General features: G+C 46.2%; 2 protein-coding genes across 16 annotated transcripts in view; one reads left to right on the top strand and one right to left on the bottom strand.

The window, feature by feature from the left end:
• Positions 1-374: 374 nt before the first annotated feature.
• bcat1 (branched chain amino-acid transaminase 1, cytosolic) lies at positions 375-6,553 on the bottom strand. Of its 4 annotated transcripts, XM_029164094.3 has the most exons (12): positions 6,247-6,553; positions 5,749-5,805; positions 4,450-4,644; positions 4,200-4,310; positions 4,008-4,127; positions 3,761-3,921; positions 3,541-3,683; positions 3,188-3,273; positions 2,976-3,116; positions 2,758-2,838; positions 2,104-2,251; positions 375-1,228 (listed from the first exon to the last, which is right to left on the bottom strand). In XM_029164094.3, exons 1-12 carry the CDS (start codon positions 6,343-6,345, stop codon positions 1,152-1,154), a joined length of 1,419 nt encoding a protein of 472 aa, XP_029019927.1. In that variant the 5' UTR covers positions 6,346-6,553; the 3' UTR covers positions 375-1,151. The 4 variants fall into 4 exon arrangements, with proteins under 4 accessions (XP_029019927.1, XP_029019929.1, XP_029019928.1 ...); XM_029164095.3 differs by lacking the exon at positions 2,104-2,251 and having other exon boundaries at positions 376-1,228; XM_029164096.3 differs by lacking the exons at positions 2,104-2,251; positions 2,758-2,838.
• Positions 5,405-18,974, top strand: part of lrmp (lymphoid-restricted membrane protein) — a 23,652-nt gene continuing 10,082 nt past the window's right edge. For 4 of the 12 annotated variants that reach the window (XM_055511611.1, XM_055511608.1, XM_055511610.1 and 1 more), the window contains exons 1-22: positions 6,699-6,821; positions 7,408-8,132; positions 8,397-8,507; positions 9,101-9,281; positions 10,167-10,225; positions 10,301-10,376; positions 10,468-10,626; positions 10,709-10,826; positions 10,949-10,999; positions 11,153-11,230; positions 11,410-11,466; positions 11,653-11,712; positions 12,074-12,138; positions 12,267-12,360; positions 12,637-12,783; positions 12,884-12,985; positions 13,583-13,734; positions 15,162-15,273; positions 15,752-16,031; positions 17,184-17,236; positions 18,311-18,410; positions 18,806-18,968. In XM_055511611.1, the coding sequence (XP_055367586.1) occupies positions 7,460-8,132; positions 8,397-8,507; positions 9,101-9,281; positions 10,167-10,225; positions 10,301-10,376; positions 10,468-10,626; positions 10,709-10,826; positions 10,949-10,999; positions 11,153-11,230; positions 11,410-11,466; positions 11,653-11,712; positions 12,074-12,138; positions 12,267-12,360; positions 12,637-12,783; positions 12,884-12,985; positions 13,583-13,734; positions 15,162-15,273; positions 15,752-16,031; positions 17,184-17,236; positions 18,311-18,410; positions 18,806-18,968 (2,891 nt within the window). In that variant the 5' untranslated portion in view covers positions 6,699-6,821; positions 7,408-7,459. Of the gene's footprint in view, positions 5,670-6,695; positions 6,822-6,885; positions 6,909-7,407; positions 8,133-8,396; positions 8,508-9,100; positions 9,282-10,166; positions 10,226-10,277; positions 10,377-10,467; positions 10,627-10,708; positions 10,827-10,948; positions 11,000-11,152; positions 11,231-11,409; positions 11,467-11,652; positions 11,713-12,073; positions 12,139-12,266; positions 12,361-12,636; positions 12,784-12,883; positions 12,986-13,582; positions 13,735-15,161; positions 15,274-15,751; positions 16,032-17,183; positions 17,237-18,310; positions 18,411-18,805; positions 18,969-18,974 lie in introns of those variants that run through there. The other 8 variants (XM_055511607.1, XM_055511604.1, XM_029161567.3 and 5 more) reach the window with 6 other exon arrangements.

Here is an 18,974-nt window from a genome sequence, read left to right as displayed (position 1 = left end):
CGCCACAGCCACTGGCTCCGAGAGGACGCAGATCAGAGCCCAGTTAATGAGGCCTGAACCTACTGTACGGGAGCTCCTGAGTTTCCCTTAAAGCGGCGTATCCCGAAGTACAGGAGTAAACTGTGCACATCTGTGTGTGCAGATGTGTGCCAGTGTGTGTGTGTGTGTGTGTGTGTGTGTGTGTGTGTGTGTGTGTGTGTGTGTGTGTGTGTGTGTGTGTGCAAAGCCAAACAGCCAAGTGCTCTCGGATTTGATGGCTTTCTGTTATGATTCCATCATGCTTATGGTTTTGGTTCTGTTCCAGGTTCTCTGTAAGTGTGTGTGTGTGTGTGTGTGTGTGTGTGTGTGTGTGTGTGTGTGTGTGTGTGTGTGTGTGTGTGTGTGTGTGTGTGCGTGCGTGTGTGAAAGATGGCAGGAAAACACCACACCATCAAGGATTGCGGCTGTGTCTCAACAGAGTCTGGCTCCGATTCCTCAATGGATTACTGGTTGTTTTCTCATCCTGTCCAGTGCAGTAACTGGTTTGTTTGCTATTTTTAAAAAATGCATACGTTTTTATCTCATGAATATTTATTGTTGTTTCTGAAACACTTGACACATTCTCCTCCAACAATCACAGCAAGAGTCAAGCATCAAATGGCAGTATTCATCTATAACAAATAACTGTATATCTGTATATATATATATATATATATAACTTGTTTTGTCTTTAACATCATCTTCAAAGGTCAGAGCTGTGCAGAATAACATAGGGCTTAAAATCCCTGCCCTATATATTAATCTTTTACACCACGCCGCCTTATGAGTCTCCTTATACTGTAGCTGCTTTGTAACTCCTACACAAGTGATGTGAAATTCTTTGTAACTCTCACTAATGTGTCACTGTTTTCATGCTGTATCCTGAATGTTACAGTAGTTAGAAAAAAAGATGAAAAGCGGCAGAGAAGGAGAAACTGTGTTGGCTGAAATACTGTAAGTTGTTGTGCGGTGTTGCGTGAGACATTAGCCGGCGTTTGATAATTATATCGGACAGTTGTGTGTTTGTCATTAATTTCAGTTTACAGAAGGTGGTGACAGACTTTGAGGCTACAACTTTTTCAAATGGTCGCAGTTCCACAAAGGATCCGGCTTATTACAGCCCTCGCTTTAGCTTAATGATGTGTCCTTAGTGATGTTTCCCCCATCGGCGCTACACCAGGAAAGTCCAGTCGCTGCGCGCGCGTCCGAGCTGCAAGAGAACAAAGGTGGCGGGAAAAGGTCACGTGATCGTCCCCCGTCCCGAAAAGTCGCACAACCGGACGCGTCACCGAGCGCTAAACTTTTCTCCTCTACCATCGCTTAATTTTTTATTTATTTCTTTTTTGTTTCCCGAGCGAAAACACAAATCAAAAATTTTTAATCAAATATCCGCGAGCGAATCTGCAAACTCAGCCACCAAAAGGAACACAACACAACAGAGGGAAGGGGGCCATAATAAAAATCAAAACAAAATGTTTCCCAATCCGTGACAGCCGCGAAGACAAATCCAATTATTTGTGTCTCATGTTGCAAATTTGTTCTAATGGTCGAAGTGAGAAAGTAAATAAACGCCTGCGAAGGGGAAACAAAAGAATGTGATTTCTAATTAACTTGAAAGAGGAACAGCAGGGCGACTTAGTAAACCCATCTTTCATCTGCCTCAGACCACTCGTTTGTTTGTTGCACAGTGTTGTCTCCGGGAGGGGGGGGGGGGTCGTGTGTGGTGTGTGTGTGGGGGGGGGGGGGGGGATAAGACTGCGCTGCCTCCCTCCAAATGAAATGTCAACAGATTTAACAGCGCGGCGGAAGGAGCGCGGCGTTTTCCAGCTTTTTGTCGATTTTATTGTTCATTAAGCTTCGCAGCCGCCTTTTCCCCTCCCCTGCGCCTTCCTCCCACCCCCCCTCCTCCTTTTCCTCCTTCTCTCCTACTTACTCACTTCATTTGCAGCATCTGGCTTTGAAGATCACAAAAAGGCTGAGGCAATAATTGGGTTTTTGCGCAATTGCTGCGAGCTTAACGGGAGAATGGCGGAGTTTGCAAAAAAGGAAGATGTTATCGCATTTAAATGCGTGGTCAACACACACCGTGACTGCGTGATGATGCAGAGGTCGGATTCCACCTTTGCCGCTGATCAACGGTGACAGGTTTTCGTTTCCGTGGGTCGGAAGGAGTTTTCACGCGCGTGAGGGTCTCGGTCGGAAAAGGAGGATCACATTGAAGCCCATGTCCCGACTAATAATAGGCTCATTACAGAAGACAATAACAGAAAGCCAGTGATACATTACACACTCATTAACACAACGCAGGCCTTCAGCAATAACATCGTGAATCTATTTAAACCAGCGCCGTCGACTGTCGAGGTGGCGCGTTTTTAGGCCATATCACCGAATCATTACTCATTTTCTAATCACTTATTATGTTCTTGCAGGCTTGTACGATAAAAGAGCCCTGATGGGGGTTTGTTTAGAGCATAACTGGTAATTTGATCTCATTGAATTACATAATAACCACTTAGCAAACGGCCCTGCGACGCAATTACGGCGACGCCACATATGTTCATTTTTAGATTGAATATTTGTCTTTGTTCAACGGAGGAGTATTTATTTGTTTTCGTGCCTTAGCGAAGTTTTGCTAATTGCTGGAACTTGTTACTGAGAAACGCGTCCTGGGGGCGGAGGGGTGGAAAGGACGCGCAACCAGCTGCCGGAAACAGCTGCGCGTTCGTGTACTGCACCCACCTGTATGTCTGTGAGCGCCTTCGCTATCCGTGAAGTCAGCCGTGAGCTGATCTCCTGACGGGAGGAGGGGATGCGCAGGGTCTGGACCGCACAGAGCAGTTGAATTAATAGAGTTTCTGGGCCGGTTCAAAAATACTGTTAAGTTTTTCCAGTATGTGCGTGCGCGCGCGCGCGCGCGCGCGCGTGTGTGTGTGTGTGTGTGTGTGTGTGTCGCTTACCTCCCCCTGATAGAAAACACGTCCTATTGGGCAGATCATGCAGGCGGTGCCAGAGCCGAACATCTCTTTGACCCGCTGCTGCTTGAGAGCGGTGCACAGCTGACCCATGGTCAGGTAGCGCTCTGTCGCCTTAAACCCCCCCTGATAGAAAGAGTAATTAAAAAAATGCATCCAACTGTGTTAGCGTGTGCGCGTGCGTGCGTGTTTCTCACCCATTTACTGGTTAATTCCAGGATGCTCTGTCGGGTAATGCCTGGGAGGATGATGCCATCCAGTGGTGGAGTCGCAAGCTCTTCCTCTGAAGCAGTAAACAATAAATACGTTATTAGACATAACAAAAGTTGTAAAAAAAAGAAAAAAAGTAAAAATAATTAATTAATTCTGAGAATTGGACGGAGATGGTGTAATGAAGCTGTTCTGCCAGTAGATGTCGCGGTTGTCAAAGGTTTCATGCACAGAGAGAGTTGAAGAGGGGTTCATTTGTTACATGGTCTGTTTTTTATTGTGTAATAATAATAATAATAATAATAATAATAATAAAAAAAGAAGAAGAAGTATGACTCACCCCCATCCTCATTGATCCAGTGTAAGAAGATATTCATGCTTCCGGCCTCGGTGATCTGGTGGTCCCCTCCGTGCAGCCACAGCACCTGCTGACACCCGTAGTCCATGGCTTCATGCTGAGCCAACAGAGCGCCTCCATAATTCCTACCCCAATCAAATGACGTGTTACGCCCACGTCACTGCTCGTGTCAAAGCAGTTGCTCTGAGCCTGTGCTGCCCACCCTCCCATCTTGCAGTCTCCAGTTCCTCCCTTCCAGGCCCGCGTGTACTTTGGATCCGCCCACAGTGACACCGGCTCCGCCTCGTCGTTGAAGTAGGAGCCCGCTTGACACATGATCACATACAGCAAGGCGCAGGTGGGCTTCTTTATCCCCAGGGAGGACTAACAGGGGACAAAAACGTAGTTTGCAGTCAATATTTCATGAAATGAATCAGTAGGCGTGTTAGAAACGATGCACCCCATCCTACCTCTGTGCTAATGAATGTCGGCCTAATGTACAGACTGTGGGAGGCCGTGTGAGGAACCCAGTCCTGGTCGAGCTCTACCAGCCGTCTGATACACTCCAGCAGCTCTGATTGGTCAAACGCCTGGTGGATGGAAACAGCTGTTTCTATAACCATCCATTCATTCAAGGAGCCATTTTCTCCATATGCTCTTACAGGCAGACAGGCTCTCCGTGCAGACCGGGCCATGCGGCTCATGTTGAGCATCGGCCTGAAGATGCGCACGCGGTTGTCGTCCCCGCGGTACGCCTTCAATCCCTCAAACAACTCAACGACAGAAATGGGAAAAAGAGCAAAACACACTTGACTAAAAAGGAACCAACAAGCCTCCTACAATAAATAGTCGGAGTAAATATATTACATAAATATATTAGCTAAGACGAAGCAGGAGGTCCGCTAGATGTACCTGTATGCCATAGTGCAAGGCTGAGCAGGCCGGGTGGAGCGACAGGCTCCCGAGTGGCCTGATGAGTGGCGTCTGCCAGCCCTCGCTCAAAGTCCACTCTATGCTCAGCATGTGGTCAGTGAAGGCCGTTCCGAAGCTAAACGTGGGCTGTTTGGCCTTCGGCCTCGAGGACGGCCGGACGACGAGGTCGGCGGCCTGATAGGAAACAGCACAGATGACAGTCGCCTTTTAAAATTGTTTCCTCATTACCTCTTGATTTATAGTTATAGTTTTAGTGGCTACGTTTTAAATTGATTTGAGTGTTTTGGTCTTTCTCATGTTTTACATTCTAAGGTCAAAGGTCATTACGTACTCCCTCTTTGGAGCGACTGTAACTTCAGGCCTGGAGCCATGTGTCATAAGACGCGTGAGCAGAATGAGAGTTTCCTGCTGTTCTTGCTCTACTGTATGCGATGCCAAACGCTCACTCAGTTACTCTGCAGGTTCAAGTTGGCCCGGATTAGACTGACTTGTCTCCTCCTGCCCGCTTGCACCTAATCCTGGATTACAGCGTAGGACTGTGCCAAGCAACCACAGAAGCGCCGTGTGTGAAAGTAGTCATGCACTTTTCTATTCCATGCATGATTTTTTGTCACTGTTACATATTTGTTTGATGTTTTTTAAACAAAAGTGGTAAATGAGTTTTCCAAATCCATCTCACTTTAACATTCAGGTTCCGTCCACTCAGTCTTATCAATCTATTCAAACCCTCAGAATAACATTGACAGTGAATCTCTCCAGGTCGTGTTCAGTGGCGCTGGATGCTGGCACCTGTGCTCCTCCCGCAGGCGTCTGCACATGTCTGCTCTAATCTCCACTGTTCCCGACGCTGCCGTCTGCCGCTCAGTCGCCCAGGGTCAGAAAACAAGCAAAGCTCCAGCTACTTAGTGTGAGCTGGGAAAGTGGATTGTGCTGAGCGGGCTGCAGCAGGGGGACGAGGATGACGGCAGGCGAAAGCGGGAGCACCTTCTCTCATGTTAGTGACTTTTAAACGCTCTGCACACTTCTTTTGGATTATTCTCCCTTGTGTTTGGAGTGACAACAGGTAGAAGTTGAATGACCGCACCGTGGCGACGGCAGACGATGCCGGCATAACATCTGCATGCTGCGACTCGGGGGATCTTTAAGTGTCAGGAAGCTAAGGAGCGATCAAGATGCTGCAGCTGAAGCAGCTACTGAGGGTGGGCGCTGCCACACACACACACACACACACACACACACACACACGCACACACACACACACAATTATGACTACACTACCTTAAAGCTTGGAATACTGTTTTCCCCCATTGAAGTAGCAGAGAGCTTGTTGCTTTCCTGTCGACGAAACCACAAAGGTGCACATTTATTTGCATTTTATTTTTTTAGCTATTCTTTAAAAAATCACTGAGGTAAATCTACTTCATGGGGTCAATATACCTGTGCAACACTGGGTCATTGTGACCCTGTGTTTTTCATACAGTGCATTACTGCTGGGTCACTGGAGCATCATAACCTCTTGAATGATTTTTACCCCATGCGTAATTGTAATTTGTTATATCACAGCTATATTTTAAACATATATAAATTGACTTTCTAATATATTCACTGAAAATCATATTTATATATAGTCTAAATAAATAGTTTAATAGTTAGCTTTTATTCTTAATGTATCCAGTAAAACAATGACCTGACTTGAAGAGGTTGCACTAACAGTAGGTCTATTTCTTCCCATCATACAGACCAGTAGTTTCCAAGTTAATATTATAGGCTCATTACCTTCAGAGCAGGAGGGACGTCTGGCTCAGCGGTGGCTGCTGTGTTGAAATGAAGCCCGCTGTGGCCTTCCAAGTTGCTCTCTTTAAACCTCTTACTCATTGCTCAGCTTGAAAGCAGCCCAGTTAGTGGTGCAATGACCCAAAGTACGATAGGATGTCCACTTGCACAATGTCAGTAGCACATCATAGTTATAAAGTCACATGTTTCATGTCACATGTGTTCTCTATGTGTTCTGTCAGATATACTGGACTGGAAAAATAACTCCTCAGCTGTGCTTCCTGAGGAGACTCAGGTCCTTTAACGTCTGCAGCTCCATGCTGATTCTTCGTTTCATTTTCTGCTTTTCAATCTCTATGAACTCGTTTATTTACTTTAAATTGGCTGCTGTGTCGTCCTCGAGCCGCACGGGGGCGCTGCTCCTCCAGTTTCACCGCCACGGGCGCGCGCCGCGGTATCCCCACTCTTACTGGCTCGAGCGGCGAGCTGCAAGCCACCTGTGCGCGTGCTCTCGCCGTGCGTCTGGACAGTTAGGCAAACATTTCGTCGCGGACGTTCGCTCGCAGACGCTCTACAAGGTAATAAGAAAAGATGCGGCTTTGCAACTAATTGAAGAAATTAGACGGCGAAACGGCGACGTGACGGCTTTTGGACTTGTCGGTCAGGTGCGCGTGTTTGGGGTTGCTATAAATTAGCTAAACGAAATATAAGCGTCCCCGACTTCTGTGACGTAGCTTAGTTATCTGCATATTTAAATGTATGTTGTTCATGTTGTTCATGTTGCTCATAATGCAAATGCGATTGCCTGCAATTAAATGTCTTCAATAATTGTCATTTAAACTTCTGGAAGTTACACTGCGATAAATACACTTTCTTATATTTAAACGGCACATCGCGAGCTAAAGTAGATGATGCTGTGAATTTAACCACAATTCTCCACAATCCTTACACATTTAGCATTTAAAGTAAAATATGTTGCGTTACTTTGGTTCTTCTTTACTGTTGTAACTTCATGTGGAGTTGCTTGTGTGGGGATCCTGCTTGTTGACCAGCTTTCCTCACTACGTCAGCTGCTTATTAACTGACATCCTAAATATGACTCATTGTGTTGTCATTTATTTACGATGCAAAATAAGCTGAATGCATTTCTGTTTCTGCCCTCAGACTTCAGCTTCTCCCCGAGCCAGGAAGCCAGCGCCGCAGCCCTGCCATCAGCATGGACTATTGCACGCCCCAGTCGAGTCGACGCCACAACCCCGTGGACAGCATATGTCGCAAGCTGCAGACCATCCAGTGGCGTGGTGACCGGGAGCCCAACTCACCGTTCCAGATCCCCAAGCTGTCCTCCACCAGCTACGACAGCCCCCAGTGTGGCCTCCGCAACAACCTGGAAGCCATCCTGAAGAAGGGGGCCCAGCACAGAGACGAGGGCGACAGGGCCAGGGGGAAGGAGAGCGAGCGAGGGATGGGGATGCCGAGCTCCGCGGCGTCCCGGAGGAGCAGCTTTGGACAGTCTGCCCTGCGGCCCGCGCCTTCCACCCCCGCCTACAGCTCCCCCGTGCCAGCCAACGTCACATACACCATCACCAGCACCCTGGGAGAGAGACGGGGCGCTGACGGGAGTGATTCGAAGCACGTGAAGACATGGCAGAAGTACTGTTCCACACCCACGGGCCAGTCCAAGGACTCCCCGTACTTTACGTTCACACGGGGGCCTCAGTCGGTGCAGGGCGAGAGCGACAGTGCCGACGTGTCGCATGTTTTCACACCCAGCCACAGCACCCTCTCCTACAACCTGAACTTCCGCTCTGCAGACACGACGAACCTGAGGGAGTACGAGCTGCCCTACCCCGCTCTGGTGGTGAAAAGACTGTCCATGGGAGACGGAGGTAGGAGCAGCGGCCGCTCAGCTGGGATGAAGTTATCAACGTCCCTCAGGGGGTCGTGTTTTTAGTTTGCTCAGGAGACGCTACAATGACAAGTAGTAAGAGATGCATTCGAATGCGCTGGGTGAAAAAGGTTTTGTTGAAAGTTATAATTTTCATCCACGTCACGTGTTTTGTTTTTTTTCTGCCTAAAGAAAACTTGTCACGTGCTCGCTTCAGCTCAATGCGGTCTTTGTGTGCGTCTGTGTGCTGCTCGTTGATGCTCAGGTACCTCCGCCGGCTCCGAAAACCGAAAGGACAGCATGGCCGAGATCAGTCTCATCTGTGAGGAGAATCTGCTGGATACCATCTTCCATGCGTGTGACACCCAGCGGCGAGGTACGGCCCCCAGGCACAATTACACATAGTGACGTGTCCTTTGTATAAAGCCGAACTTATTGTCGGCCTCCAACTGTGCCTGTGAGACGCCTCGTGACTGTTGACACCACATCAATTAACTTCTTTCAAGGTGTTAAAAGAACCAGAAAGCAGTACCAGTATCTGCTCCTTAACCCAGGTTTTCATTAAATCCTTTCAGATATTTAGATATTAGTCTGTTCACGATCTGAAGTGGTGACTGAATGCAGATTGTGTCAGAGCAGAGAAGTGGTCCACTGTTTAGCCAACTGCTCTGATGACTGTGGGCAGTGTGGAGTAAAGTCAACACTGAGAAACGTGTGAAACCACAGAAGTTAGAAGATTCTTACCGTCACCATGGTGACGCTACCGCTGCCTACACCTATAATCCACATCTGAAGTCACGACGTTTTAAAATCGTCCGGGGGCGTGAAGTGTTAAAATGAAGAAAGAAAACACAGGAAGATTAAGTACAGGTTGTTGCCTCCCCCCCCATAGAAAAACATTAGAACAAACTCCATCGCCAAATAACAGATCATGTTGCAACCGGATAAACCTTCCTGATGCTCTTCCAGGTAAAGTGTACGTGTCTCACATCGTTGACTACCTGCGGCACACGACCAGTCGGGGCTCGGAGGACAGTGGCCTGGAGGAGCTGTGTAACATGCTGGACCCAGAACACAAAGACGTCTCTATCGATCTGGACACCTACCACGCCGTCATGAAGGAGTGGATCGATGAGTGCCGCAACCACGGGTACTGGACAACCAATATATGAGTTTTAATGGCTGGTGCTTTACATGTGTGGTTTTTGGAGAAGGACATTCAGTAGAATCTACGTGTGGTTTGAATTAAGACTAGGGGTTGGGGGCTAAGTTGCATTCAAGCTCCTGTCGTGTGTTGCTCTGTGGCTGCATGACCTTTCTGTGTGTGTGGAGAAAAGTATTGTCACACTCGCTTGTTTTCTGCCGACGCTTTGTGCACCGAGGCTGATAGAGCTTCATAAATGCTAAACCTCTACTCTAGGCAATTCTTAGGAAAGTCAAGCGTCACTTCAATTATTGGTTTCATTTCTGTGAAAATGAGAGGAGAGGAAATAATGAGTGAAATGCCTCTTTCCTCCAGCTTAAAAATGAAAACATGTTGTTTGTACATTTAAAAAAATTTTCGTGTGCGTGGAAGAAATAATAATCATCTTTGGCTAAACGCCGTTTCCTTCAGCCATCACAGCTTTCCTCCTCTCTAACATCCAGCATCTTAGCCGGTCCTGTTTATAGTCTCTCAGACAGGAGCCACCCTGGTATTCTATTTGAGTTATGCAAGTAGATGGAGCTGTGTAGGCGGCTTATGCATCAGATGAGAGGGGACCGCTGATCATTCCCCCCCCCCCCATAGATTCAGCTGTGCATATCAACATTTAACAGTGAGCCTTTTGTCTGAGGCGCTTTTGCATCATCACACTGCACTTTTACACCCTGTCAGGTCCATATTCAAGATGTATTTGACACCTTTGGTCTATTTTGATGCAACTTGGATGGAGAATTGTATGTTGCCCGACACATACAGTAGTATTATACAGAATATAATGGTTGCATCCTGCACATTTTGATGGCTTGTATTTTTATGCTGTTGTAAATCGAGGGAGGAGCCGACCCCTGATGTCACCCAAGACTCAGCCAAACTCCGAGACAGCCTCTGTGGTGAGTCCTGTGATTCCTTCATTAATAAATGTCCTTTATGTGACACCTGCAGATTTAAAAAGGTGTGCGTTTCAGCCAAAAGGTCCATGCTGCTGAACATCACGTCGGGAAGCTTGGAGGCGTTTGGAGGAGAGGTGTCCAGAGTAGAATTGTAAGTGATCTAAAAAGTGACCTTAAAAGTGCAAAGTAGCAAAACCCTATTGATCTACAGAGCTAAGGTATTGTCATCTTTCCACCACCAGCGAGACATCAGAGCTGGTGTATTGTGTTGCTGACCTTCAGATGAGCAACCAAAAGCTCCAGGAGGAGGTGAGGAAGTTAAAGCAAGTAGTGGAGGGCATGGAGGACAGCAACCAGAAGCTGGCGGAGGAGAACGAGGAGCTACGCACCCAGGCTAGGGTGTAAGGTGGACACAGCAACGCGCACACATTACTGCGGCATCTAGTGGTTTGTTTGGTTCCATATCTTTGTCTATTTGCACAGCAACCAGCAGATAGCGCAGAAGGAGAAGATGCTGAAGGAGGAGGTAGAGGAGATGAAGGCCACTCTGAGCTGCACAGAAGAAGGCCGAGCTCGTGCCTCCGCACACAGCAAGCACGTGGTTAGTGAAAGGCAAACATCAATTAGAGCTGTAGTATTCTAAAAAAAACTTGTTATAACGGAACAAATAAATGGGGCTAATAAAAAAGCTCAGCTGCTGTGAATGGATTGTCTTATTTGTAGGAAAAAGAGAACCAGAGTCTGATTGCAAAGATTGCTTCTCTTCAAGAAGAGGTACTTCACCATCTAAAGGGACTTTTAGTCTCCTTGGTGGATTTATGGTCATACTTGCTATTAATACATATAATTAACACTATCTTCCTTCAGTACGTTGTTTGTGGTTAAAAGCATGTAACCAGGTATTCTAAATATGTGGTTGCTCCCCAGAACTTCAAGGTCACCATGGAGACGGACGAGCTTCAGAAGAGAATCACAGAGCTGTGTGACATTAATGCTGACCTTCAGGTACCTTTTTACTCTCCATCCACTCCCTATCTCTCTTGAACATTGATATAGATAGATATTTCACTGATAGATCTCTACTCTGCATTTTGTACTTTTTATTATTGAATTGTACATGTTTTTCCAGCATGTTAGAAATGTGTGCTCACTTTGTTGGTATGCAACTGTTCTTTCCTTTCCAGTTACAAATTCACTCTTTTGATGCTGTGGTTAGTGACAAGGAGGCAGTGATATTAGAGGTCAGTGCCTCAACCCGTATTAAATATTAATTTTACTTGAAAAACAAACTTATTTTCTTGCAGTTTTGTAATTTTTGCATAAAATGTAACAGAGTGTATATTGTATATATCACGGAAAAAAATTAATTCCTTCCGTCTTTTTTTTTATTGTCTAAGGAATCTGTTTTGTGTCATTTCCTTTTACAGAAAACCAATCAGATAGATGAGCTAAAGGCAACAGTGGAGGAGTACTCTTCCATCACAGAGGTCAGTGTATTGATCTTCGCATCACACCATTTCATCGATCACACATCAGTAACTCCTGCTAGTTTCCCAGAAATGCTGTTTTTCTGATTGTACATGACCCTGCTTTTTTGGTCTCTGCTGGCTAAAATAAATTTGACCATATCAGTGTTTTTGCTGTACAGAGATTCTCAGTCACAGGGTATCAACCTGTGCATTCGTTGTATTTTGCCTGCAAAGGCTGACATACTATGTGAATTTCATCACCTGCTCCTTGTGTGTACACACACCTTATGTAACTGTGAGCTGTGCCAGAAAAAAGTAGCGTCTGTACAGGACGTTATATTTAATGGCCTGGACTATGTTCTTCTGTTGTGAATTAAAGTTGCTGAGGGCAGACAAGAGCAAACTGGAAAGCCAAATGCAGATGATGCACCCAAACCTCTCTGGGTAAGTTATCCAATGAGGGTTTGGGCTGTCCATTAATGAAGGCTTGAGGCAGAAGCTAAACCTTTTTCTCATAAACTCTTGCACCTGTCTTGGGCTTCCCTTTACCTCCATACTCCTCTTCCTCACAGTGCTGGTCTGTCGCTGTCGGTGGCCTACAGGTTGAACCAGAGCAGCTCAGGATCGCTACAGACTGAACTAGCTCTGGCGCAGTCGCCACAGGAGGTCAGTACTGTCATTCCCTGGCTGTGACTCATAAGCTTAGTATCTCTCCCTCTCGGTATAATGTTTGTCCAATTTTGTCATTTTCATATCTGTCAGAATATTTAGATTCTTTATGTAGTAGTCGACCAAATAAACTCAAATCCATCCTACACAGAAATGCTATCTTTACACCTGACAACCACTTGACATCACATGCCAACTTCTGTCCAGGCAGGCGAATACTCTTCTTGTGGCTTCAATTCTCTGTAATAATCAGACTTCATCTGTCTCACTTAGGCTCAACATGGAATTGGACATTTGTCCACAACTATGGGTTTAGTCAGCCCACTGGACGAGACACTGGACAAGGAGGTGTTACTGATGCTGCAGGGACCCAGCCCTGAACAAATGGCTCTGGAGTTCCAGAGCCTCCTAAACAAGCTGGTAGGTGGATAGGATTCTGCATCAGTGCAGGCGTGACTTACACCAGACTTTGTCTGGTAAATGTGAATAAACTATCAATGTTTCCTCCTTGTCTTTTTAGAAAATCGATTTCAGAGAAGAAACCGACTATATGTTGTCTACAGTTAGAGGCTTGTTGGATGACTGTTCACATCCCAGGGGCAACATGGACGCCAGCCTTCAGGTCATAAACAGTGCATCTATGTGTTTATTTATATAAAAACTAACCAGGACATTGTTTTTCAGTCTTAAATCATTGTTATATAATTTGAGCTCCATCCCTCTCTCTCTCTGTCTCTCTCTCTCTCCCTCTCCCCACCTGTTGGACTCCTATCTGCTCTTTCTTTCGTCCCTTCCCTCCCACTGTCTCTCCTCCCCGAGAGATCACTCGCTTATCTAACACTCCACCAGTCCCCATCCAAGGTGCAGTTTAGTCAGTGAGTTGTACTGTGAACACAGCCCACTCCCCTCCTCCCTCACCATGACTTTCTGTATCTGTGTCGCACGCCCCCCCCCCTGCATTGCTGCCACTGCGCATTCATTAGCCACGTACTGCCATACAGCAGTAAACGTACCAAATGAGACCGAAATCCTTAGTAAAGCAGAACCGTACTAGCACAGGGCTGCGTTCTGTTACCTCTGCAGTGTGTCGGCTGCCGGATTTTGTTGCAGTCCTGGGTCAGAGCTCTGTGGCGGCAGAAAAGGCAGATTAGAGCTGTTTGGCAGCGTGCGGCCTTTCACCCAAGCGTGAGGTTGACCTCTCGGCCTTTGCTTCCTACAGGCGTTGCAGGCCGAGCTGCACGCGAGGAGGGCTGACTGGGACCTTAGCCTGGACCAGCTGGCCCAGTACACAGACTCCCTGGAAAAGGAGCTAATTAAAATGGCTGGTAACATGCGAAGGTCCCGTACTGACATACTCCACCTTTCAGTCAGGTGAGTAGAAGTTGTGCTTTTGTTATTTTTGTTTTTTTAAGTATACACTGCCTGTGCATGTAAGGCTGTGTACAAAAGAAGTGAACAGTCAGTGTATGAGTCGCTAAAAGCTCAAATGAGTGATGTTTAATCTTTAGAAAATATGGTTGAAAGAAAAATACCAGAGTGATAGAATAGAGCCGAGTTGCAGATCTAATTAAAGATCTGTAAGGCAGAAAAACTTTTTCTTAAAAGAAGAGTTTCTCTCAGCACCCGGGATTTCATTGGCTGAATTAAACCCTAGTAGGCAGAGCTAAAGAATTCCTATTCTGGCTAAATATGGTAATACCGACGCCACTGAAGAAGACAATAGTGAGAGAGCTGAAAGCTGGTTAAATCTGAGTAATTAGAAAAAAAAAAGTATAAAGTGAACATGAGCCATTAGGAGCAGATGAGTGGCCTCGCTGACCGTCCAAAGGTGCTGTTTTCAGCTCTGTCTAGTAACAAGGGTTTTATGTATGTAACCAGTGATGTTAGGTTTGTTTGTCAGATATCCATATTTATGAATTTGCATTTTGTATAAATACAATAGATGCGCTCGTACTTACTCCTCTGAAAATGACCCTGTGGGTTAAGCAGATGAAATGTATTTACATCACATAACTTTAAAGTGTGAAAAGTCATTTTACAGAAGTTAAGTAAGTTTATGTGCTGCTGAGTGCGCGGCCACTGGGAAGAAGGAAAGGCCTGTCAGTTACACTGACCTCGCTGACCCCCTGGTGCTTCGCCTCACTGGGTTTGGGTTGGAGCCGTTTCTGGTTTTCAGTGTGACTGATGCGGTTGAGTTTGCCTTGTGCTGTGCGTGTTCTGTTTGCACGTGTGTTCATAGAGACGGACATCCCCTTCAGATATATAACTGAGCTAGTGTTGGTCGAGTAGATCAGAGGGGGAGAGCTGGTCGGGCTGTCCACTTGGGATTTACTGGTGCGCCGTTGCCAGGGTGATCTGTGGAACTTTTAATATTGTTTCAAACAGGACATAAAAAAGGAAGAGCAGGCTCCATGTAGGTATAGTAGCATCTTGTGCTGGATGACTGGATGGTAACACAAGACTAGGATTAGGACGTTGCAGGACACACTTGAGTGTCTTTGTGTAGTTTAGAGATTAGAAGGTCTGGCTGGGACAGGACTGGAGTAAAGGAACCGCAAAGTGAAGGAACTGTTTCTGGGCCAGTCGGAGAACTGGCGCTGGTCACCCTGGGCAACAGAATGGGACACTGCATGGGCCTGCGGATTGGGTACAGTATGTCCACTGTACTGTCTAATAGGACCTCGGAGCATTTGTTTTAATAACTTTGTGGACAGTTGAGAATGCTTTGATGTCTCATCCAGTTTTTTTTTCTAAAGACATTAATAATCCTAAAGGGAAATTTATATGATTACACATAGGGTGCAGGAGCAGGAGAACCAGAAGCGGCAGCTGTGTGAGGAGCTGGAGCAGTTAAAGACACCCCAGGACAGCAGAGAGGCTTCATGTCAAACGCCTGCACCAGAGGAAGAGGTCAGTGCAAAACTGATTAAAGTAATCGTGATTATTGGCATTAAATCCATACATAAATCTTAATTGTCATGCGTATTAACATTCATCCGCCGTAGCAGAAGAGCGCTGGATGGTTTGCTTGGCAAGCAGCAACAGAGCTCATACTGTTTCCAGACAGATGGAGGAGCTGGTAGAAGCGGGCTGAGTGCGAGTTAGAGGACGCGCAGACGCCCACAAACACACGCGGCCGCACACCTACTCACTGCTCGTCTTGCAAAATGCTCTGGTGCAGGCTTGAACATTCCTGTTACAGCACCATTGGTCTTTGGTCATACAATAAGCAGGCACTGTAATAATGTAGGCTTGACTTTGACTTTCAGAATGAGTAAAATACTGTGAATGACACACTTGACACTTTGTTTCATAAAAGTTTGAGGGTTTTACCATCTCAAATATGCAATAATGGCGTTGAACCCCCTTTTTTTCTGCTTTCCTCCAGCCCGGCGACGACTTGTATTGGGACGAGGAGTTTGCTCTCCAAGACTTCCTGAAGAACGAGATAGCGGAAAGAAATTGCAGGCTGCAGGACGGGCAGAAGGAGAGCACGCGCGAGGAGTCAACTGAGAAAATAACAGGGAGAGGAGACGAGGAGGAGGGCGAGGAGAAGTGGACAGTGGTGGACGGAGCAGTAGAGGCAGACGTCAGGGACATGTCGACGCCTCTCTCTGCGTTCTCTGGGGATGCCCAGGCAGAGCAGGGTGCGTTGGAAGAGCATGAAGGTGAGTGGGGGCATCAAGATGAACATGGGGCCACAAATACTTTGTGAAAACATATCAAATTCTTATGTTCTTTTTTTGTGCAGTAGTGCATTAACAGAATATATAGGCTCTTTAATTATAAGGATCACTTTTGAAATCATTTAAGCACATGAGCATTTTAATATCGGCATACACAGCCCAGAACTACCTCTTGAAGCCAAGCCCGGTAGCGCTAAATATAGATTAATATTTTTCTAACCCTAGCATGAACCCTGCACTCTCCCTGTTCTTAGCCCTGGCTCAAACTCACTGGGATTAACAGTAAAAATAAAGAGTCGAGCCGGCCTTCTGTAGAAAGAATGTTACTTCATACATCCAGCAAGAGAACACTGAAGCAAAGGTTTTAAAGCAGGTATTTGGTTAATTATAGTACATGTTTTAGATCAAATGTGTATTTGTTAGTGCTTCATTTGAATAAAGCTTCTGAGCTAGCGAGCACCTAACCTTTCTATTAAACTGTTAGTGGGAATGTTATGTCATAATGCCCCGCACTTGTCCAGCTGGTGCAACAGCAGTTCACGGAGTCTTACATACTTGAAAGGATAAAGTCTGTTCGTGGACAATGACCGAGTGTTGATTTGTGTGTGAGAGAGACATAGAGGATTATCCTGTGTAATCCATGAGTGTCACAGGGCCAATCAGCCACCCATGATGCACCGATGCTGCACACACACACACTCCCGAGTCCCCTGGAAGTAGACCCCTGCCTTCTATGGATGTTGTGGCCCTGGGCTTCCAAAGGTTGTGTGGCAGACTGTGTGTGCGCCTCGCTACGGCGTACATGAAATCCTCTCCTCCTCAACGTCCTTCTATGGCCAGGTGTAAGGCCCGTCTGAGGCTGTGAATGAGCTCAGTAATCCCCCATTCCTTCGCCTGCATGAGCGGCTCGCAGGCCAAGACAGGAAGCCGGAGTGAACGCGGCCATTAATGCCACCGCAGCCATGCATGGTATTTTAACCCCCAGCCCCTCCCACACCTCAGTGCCTTGAATAATAGACAGTTCAACCATTTATGGTCGAAGGTGGGGTTGCTTTTATTGTCTGTTTTTTTTTTCTTTAGAATAAGCTTGTATTGAGTTCTTGACTGAAATTCATTATTCTTTGTGTCTCACAGACACTGTGTCCTGCAGTGGGTCGAAGCCAGAGGACAACTGTCAACCTTTGCAGGTAACTTAACTATGAGACGATAATGGAATTACTGTAGGGTGCACATCATGTCACCACATTCTGGATTGTGCCTGAATGTATAAATGTCATGTATGGGATGAACATTTCATCACATCATTTCTTTTACTTCATGTTTGGGTCACACTAAACTATTTTTGTCACACAATAGTGCTCCTAGAAGCAGAATCCTTCCCACTAATGCTTCGACATAAAAAGTCTGTCTCATGGCGTGTTCAAGGACGCACGCTTATATTTCAACCAGTTTCTGCTGCTGTAGTTATTGTTCTTTCAGCGTAACACATTGGTGGCATTGGCAGCCTGAAAAGTCCAGATACTGTAATATGTAAAGTATCCTGGTCTGTTTTTCTTCATACAGTCTACATGTCTGATGGAATATATGGCGTTGCGCACATACTGCCTCTAAGTCTCCTCCATCTGCCTCGTTTCTTTTCATCTTCCTGCCATTTGCCTACCAAATAGTCCTTCGTATCATCATTCACAGCTCTGCTGACCGGCAGCAGACTGCATGCTCATGCTGAAGCCTTTTGCTTCCTTATATAGAATGACAGTGATGAAACTTAAAGACCACGGGGGCGGGGGGCTTTTTACCGCTTCTCAGTAAAAGGGAGAGATTAGGCTTTTGAATTCAACAGAACGTGAAATATGACACACCGAATGCAAAATGTCGCAGGGGATACGTCCTTTATGGCGCTCGCATGTTATGCTTTCCACTCACTTCAGTGTTTAATGAATTTCACGCAGGCGAGGTTCCTAGAACTGATTTGAACACTCCATCATCTCTGTCAGCCGATATGAAACTAGCGCTTTGGTATGAATTCCAACAGCCCGGCCCGGATGGGGCGCACGCTCTGTGCTGCCTGTCAGCTGTTGGCTTTTGCTGACGTCTCATTCAATGCCTTTGCATCACACAGGATGTGTTTCTTCTGACTGATTGATTTACAAGCCTGATGTTTGGCACACAGTTCGAATGTGTGTTGTTTATTTGATCTTTTCACCTCCTTTTTTATGTTGTTGAATATGTATTACTTGATTTGTGGGTTTTTTTTCTCTCAGGAAGAAGCAGCAGTGCCATTGAGCACCCACTCACAAGCTGTCAGCGTCAGGCACCCAGAGGCGAATGCTCTGCCTGATCCATCCTACTCAGAGAACAACAGTAAGACCTCCGCCTCCCTCTTTCTGTATATAAATCTTTCTCTGTGGATTTCTCACTAGCTTTGTTTCAGTTCCCCCCCCCCCCCCCCCCCCCCCCCCCCCCCCCCCCCAACTGTCACCTAGTCTATAGCTCTGCTGCTCTGCCTTTACAACTTAACCAAAGTGTGAGTCATTTCCTGATGTTGTTGAATCAGATGTTGTGTTGTTTCCAAGAGAGAAGCCTTTTTAAAAGTTTAAACACATTATTCTATTTTGTCTCTCTCTACTGATTACTAATAATATTTTGTTCAGTATAGGCTAAATGAAGAATTTGGAATACAACAACCCTTTGCTGAGCCAGATATTTGACAGGGAAAAAAGTACGGTAAATATTTATTATATTCTCATCACTTGCAGAAAAATGTGAGACTACGCCATCACGCTCAGATGATCCAGCAGAAAATATGAGCATCTCGCCTGAACAGGACACATCTGGTAACGGTCTTCCGATGGCAGTCGAGAAGGTTTCTCCTGAGAACACCTCGCCAGGATTAGATGAAACCACTACCCAGTGTGAGAGGTACAT

This window comes from Betta splendens, chromosome 9, assembly GCF_900634795.4.
Source record: "Betta splendens chromosome 9, fBetSpl5.4, whole genome shotgun sequence".
Classification (NCBI taxonomy): Eukaryota; Metazoa; Chordata; class Actinopteri; order Anabantiformes; family Osphronemidae; genus Betta; species Betta splendens.
Note: the sequence above shows the minus strand (reverse complement) of the source record. Positions and strands in the feature narration are given on the sequence as shown.

What these genes read in the sequence shown, in the direction of transcription:
- bcat1 (XM_029164094.3), bottom strand. Translation starts at nt 6,345, where the DNA reads ATGAGTAAGAGGTTTAAAGAGAGCAACTTGGAAGGCCACAGCGGGCTT. An exon ending in CCTTGCACTATGGCATACAG is followed by an intron (nt 4,311 to 4,449) that starts GTACATCTAGCG and finishes TCTGTCGTTGAG; the next exon opens with TTGTTTGAGGGATTGAAGGC. An exon ending in GGAGACTGCAAGATGGGAGG is followed by an intron (nt 3,684 to 3,760) that starts GTGGGCAGCACA and finishes TGATTGGGGTAG; the next exon opens with GAATTATGGAGGCGCTCTGT.